This window comes from Macadamia integrifolia, chromosome 3 (genome assembly GCF_013358625.1).
Source record: "Macadamia integrifolia cultivar HAES 741 chromosome 3, SCU_Mint_v3, whole genome shotgun sequence".
NCBI lineage: Eukaryota > Viridiplantae > Streptophyta > Magnoliopsida > Proteales > Proteaceae > Macadamia > Macadamia integrifolia.
In genome coordinates this window covers 37,234,511-37,239,792 of record NC_056559.1, presented here as the reverse complement: position 1 = coordinate 37,239,792, position 5,282 = coordinate 37,234,511, and the positions used below count along the sequence as shown (strand labels likewise).

The window sequence follows — 5,282 nt, the reverse complement described above, 5'->3', positions numbered from 1 at the left end:
TCATTATTTAATCATGTTTTATAATTGGATTGGATTATATAGCTCCCAAAGGGATGGTATTTGGATAACATTTTTTTGAATACGATTTCATCTATACAAATAGGAATACAAGTTGAATATAATTTTTCGACTATCCATTTACATCCTTTTGAGTACTCCATGTCCTCTCAAACCTGTCTACCTTGACAGTTTGTCTATTCTTCATGAATTTGTTGGTGGAAATGTGGAATACAAATTGAAACTTGCAGCCAATCACAACCTTTTATGACTCATTTGAAGTTTTGAGACTTTGGGTAAGAAAAAAAACCCTCTGTTTATTCAATCAAATTATTTCTTTGAAAGTGAATATTATTCTTGTAAAAACTGAAAATAGGTAATTAATTGTAAGAATCTAATAGCAACCTTGCCCAATGCCCTTGCCTGGCCGCAAATAACTAGTAATCAGAGTTTCTGCTGAAGATGGGATTCGATGGTACTGTGAGAGGATGGCCCAGCCTCAATTTCTCGAGAAAGGCTCTCTCCTTCTCCATCTGCACTGCTAATGTGGGTGTGGGTGTGGGAGTGAGAGTGAGAGTGGGAGTGGGCTCCTTCTTCAACCTTTTCTTTGTTCTTAATCTCTTCTTGTACATGCACGTCCTCCTCCACAGTTTTTAGCATTATTTGAGTTCCATGGGGGCCGGGTACAATGGCTTCTTGGATCTTGATATGTTCATCCACATTTACGATATCAGTTTCTTCAACCTCCTCCTTCTTCTTCTTCTTCTTCTTCAAGAAGCAACACAAAGCAACTGCGAGGCAGGTAAGGAAGAAGAGACCACCAAATGCTACAAACACGATTATTACAATGGTAGTGTGGTGCCCCGGCGGTGATGGCGGCGGAGGTGGCGTTGGAACAACATGAGGAGGTGGTGGAAACATATGATGAGATGGTGGTGGTGGCGCTCTAACTATTGGAGATGGTGGAGGAATTGAGGGAGGAGGTGGTTTCCTCGTCGGAGGTGGCGGTGCTTTAACTATTGGAGATGGTGGAGGAATTGAGGGAGGAGGTGGTTTCGTCTTCGGAGGTGGCGGTGCTTTAACTATTGGAGATGGTGGAGGAATTGAGGGAGGAGGTGGTTTCGTCTTCGGAGGTGGCGGTGCTTTAACTATTGGAGATGGTGGAGGAATTGAGGGAGGAGGTGGTTTCGTCTTCGGAGGTGGCGGTGCTTTAACTATTGGAGATGGTGGAGGAATTGAGGGAGGAGGTGGTTTTGCCTTTGGAGGTGGCGGTGTTGCAAGGGGTGATGATGGAGGTGGTGAATAAGAAGCAAAAGGATAGGTAATGCGCTTGAGGGGAGCCATGTTGATAGTGGGTTACCTTTCTAAGGTAATAGATTGAATAAGTTCAAGTTAGTAGCAGAGAAGGAGATGATGGTCAAGTGAGAGGAATATTTAGGTCTATTTATAGCGAGAGAGAGAGAGAGAGGGAGAGAGAGGAACAGATTGAAGGGAAACTTTGGTTTTATTCCTATTATTTTACGGATGGACATGATCTACAGAAAATGCTTGTAAGTTTTGAATGACTTGATTCTCATTCTAAGATATTGAAGCATTGTCATTGATTAGATTAAAATGCACTTCTCAAAATTTCCGGGTTTCCTCGAAGAATGTTTTCCTTTCCCAGCGCCTTAAGACACGTCGATGGGGTACAGTCCACCTATCCTCTGTAGCACGCCCCCATGCTAAAAATCGTATAGCGCGGCAGGGGAGCGTGACGTGTGGCATATTCTAAATCGTATGGATACCTCCAATGCTACCTCAAATAACAATATGTATATGCCAATTACATTATCGAAGGAAGTTGGAAAACCGCCCCCCGCTGGAATCGGATCCCCTGCAGTTATTCATGCTCGATAGATAAACGCTTTCCTCACAAAATCCATCTTGCTGTTGCCGCCGCCGGCTTCTGTTGGAACCATCTTTAAGGTGCACCAGCGACTTTCGCTGGAACTATCTCTTATGTGTTGGGTAGCATATTGATAAAGGGTAAATGTCATAAATCTCTCTTCTTAACTTCTTACTTTTGTAGATTCAATCTTAATCTTGGCTATTGACAAAGCGTCTGCACCGGCCCCATGGGAAATCTCTATGATTTCCTTTCTCTGTAACTTTACTTTCCCTTTTCTTATTCTTGTATTTTGTCTACACTTTGGCAGTCTCAGGGCCGACTTTTCTCTCCCAATTTTGAATTTCTTTCGTCCCCCTCCCACCTGAACCCATTGATGAATTGGTTTTTGGATTTGATATGCTACCGATCATTGGGTGGATTTTCTTGATGGATTGAGTTGTGAATAGATATTGGATGCAGTTTGATAAATTGTTGGGAAGGAACTTGCAATTCTTCTGATATATCCTTTCTGGGCTTCAAGTGTGAGTGCAATCCTGGATGGAAGAAGATTCCGATTGGTTCTTTGTCCTTCCCCTCCTGCGTTTTTCCCAACTGTGAATGTCTCTTCTCTATCTTTACATACACACGAACACACTTCAAATTTTTATTTTCTTTCTACTCATTTTCTGATAATTCCATATTAACCATTGAATAGGATCTTGACCAGTTAAAATGTATTTTTATTTTGGGCTATTAAAGATGGTTAATGTGGGTTGGGAACCTGATTTTGATGGATTTGCAGGCACTGTTGACTTTTAATGTGGCAGCAGTACTCATACTCCACCTCTTACTGCTTCTCTGTTGCCACAATTAATTTTTTCAGACCGTAAGCTATACTAACCCACAAGCACATTTTCCCTTTCTGCTTTTAGTTTTATTTTTCTGATTAATAGATAATAATCAATAAAAGATCATGAGAAACAAGGGAAGACACTTGTCAATTAAGCATATTAATTCCAAAAACTTAGGAAACATACAGTAATTGTGGGCTGCATAAGACAAGTAAATTATATAATGTAGCTTGTGCATTTACATGGTGTGGCGATGGAACCTGCATAGCAAATGAAACTGGGCACATCTGCAATTGCCATGAAGGATCATCCTTGTGTTTTTATGATTAAAGAAAAGAAATTCAGTCGTATTAGTTCAACAATGTTGAGTATAATCTTATCAATTCTGTACTGAAACTGCAGAGTCTTTAGCTCAAAAAGGTAGAGCACCTGGGTTTGCACCCAAGCGATGATGGTTTGAATCCATCAAGACTCTTATGTGAAATGGGTTGTTATCTCATTTTATCAGGTGTCAGGGTATATCATCTAACACTAATGTTTATCTGGTCTGGATTTCTTATACTTTTATACTTACTTTTAGCAGCTTGTATGTTGCAAGAGATGTTTGCATTTATATACATTAGAGATCTACATTTTTTCAGTCAAAGTTGGTTTCCTCACTGTGTGGATTCAAGACATTGTAGACATACAAGTTATCATCCTTCTAGAACTTCCTTGAGTGGGGAAACAACAAAAGTCCCTAGTGTTCCCACAAGGTTATCACCTCTGAGCCAACCTTTTTTCCCTCCCTATAGAACTACATGGATTTTACACCTCAGATATTTTCTAATATCTTGTAATGGCAAGTTGCAACATGGCAATACTGCTTTCATTAATGTAGTTATTCTTTTCTTCTGTTATGAGCTCTCACTGTAAGATGAATTGTATGCTTTTATTACCTAATTCACATGATTGATTCAAGAATGGGAAATTACTTCAGATAATTTTATTTCCTTGCTGGAATTCACTGTTCTATTTCTTTGCTGGAATTCACTTTTCTTGTCAGATACGACTAGGTTCCAAGTGGTTCTTGTAAGAGATATTTTGTTGTACATGTAATATACAAATGGAGAGGATGACTTCTTGTCCTGCATAATTGGGAAAGGGGAGTAAGGATAAGGAACAGGGGAAGTGTTTGAAAGGAGACATGTCAGGGAGGTGTTGAGATTGACACTTTCATTTATGCACAAGGAAAATAAATCCACTTCACACATTAAAGGATTTTAACAAGGAGATGAACATAAACCCATTGATTATGAAGTTTCAAAGATTAATTAGTTTATGTTTCAACTCAGCCTTCGATCTCTGAAAGCTGCTTGATCTTGACTATTCCTGAACTTTGTTTGCGGAAACAGCTATCATTCACACCCAGGAATCTCCAATCCCCAGTCCTCTTCCTTTCATCATTATTTCTAAAAAGAAATGAGTAGCCATTTACTCGGACACCAAACAACTATGTAAGTTCCCACCCAACCAAAAGAGAAAGAAAAGGAACAAAAAACAAATTATCAGATTTTAAGTAAAAAAGATAGGGCAAACCAACAGAGAAAATAGATTCCACAAAAAAAAAAAAAAAAAAAAAAAAAAAAAAAATAGAAAAAAAAAAGGGGAGAAAAGCAGAAGAGGTAACTTGAATAACAAGTAAATCAGAATATCTAAATAAATAGAGAGAGAGAGACCTAAAATAAAAAAATCAGAATAAGAGAACATGAATCAATATGGAGTCTTGATGGATTCGAACCACCATCTACTAGGTGTAACCCTAGTTGCTCTTCCATTTTGAGCTAAAGACTCACCTACCTACACAAACCTCAATGTTAGTTTAATCCAAATATAAAAAATTGAAGGCTTCAATAGAAATGGAATAATGAAGGATACAATGAACAATAAAGAGAGATATACCAAACAAAGCAAATATCTTAAAATACATTTACTAACTAAAAATCAACTCATTAAATGCTTGGGTGTTTAACCCAAATAAGAATAACTAATTAAATATTTGGTTTCTGCAGAAGGAAGTAAATCAATTCAATCATATTATGTTTGAAGACTGGGAAGAGAACAATGAAGACTGTGAATAATCAATAGACCCCTGCACAAAACCGACAATGCAATTAACCAAACCATTAATACATAACTAAATAAAATGAAAACAAGTTTCAAGATTTCTTACTGTCAATATTTGAGTATAAGAAATAATGTTGTTATTCATATCTTGTGATTGGCCTTACTGTCAATATTTGAGTGTAAGCTAATCTTTGATCAATACAATGGCATGTTTAGAAGTATTAGTCAATAAAAAGCAGTTAGAGGAGTATTATCTAAAGCCCAAGTTTGCATGTGATAAGACAAATGATAGAAACTAACAAATTAAAATATAGTGACATGGCATAGTGTTATCCCATACAACGTAATAAAAACTAAGAAACCCCTCCCATTGGACAAATCCAAAAGCCACAAATTCCATTCGTGGATGCATAACTAAAGAAGCTACATTAACAATTCTAAACAAAAAAAAAAAAGAA

At 37.7% G+C, this 5,282-nt stretch overlaps 1 protein-coding gene across 2 annotated transcripts; it reads right to left on the bottom strand.

Annotated features, from left to right (window-relative positions):
- Positions 1-294: 294 nt before the first annotated feature.
- Positions 295-1,401, bottom strand: LOC122074699 (protein TRACHEARY ELEMENT DIFFERENTIATION-RELATED 7A-like). 2 transcript variants are annotated; one of them, XM_042639645.1, is made up of 2 exons: positions 1,026-1,401; positions 295-959 (listed from the first exon to the last, which is right to left on the bottom strand). In XM_042639645.1, exons 1-2 carry the CDS (start codon positions 1,339-1,341, stop codon positions 442-444), a joined length of 834 nt encoding a protein of 277 aa, XP_042495579.1. In that variant the 5' UTR covers positions 1,342-1,401; the 3' UTR covers positions 295-441. The 2 variants fall into 2 exon arrangements, with proteins under 2 accessions (XP_042495579.1, XP_042495578.1); XM_042639644.1 differs by having other exon boundaries at positions 295-1,401.
- Between the last annotated feature and the right edge of the window lie 3,881 nt (positions 1,402-5,282).

Coding starts and splice junctions, on each gene's coding strand:
- LOC122074699 (XM_042639644.1), bottom strand. CDS start 1,341: ATGGCTCCCCTCAAGCGCATTACCTATCCTTTTGCTTCTTATTCACCA.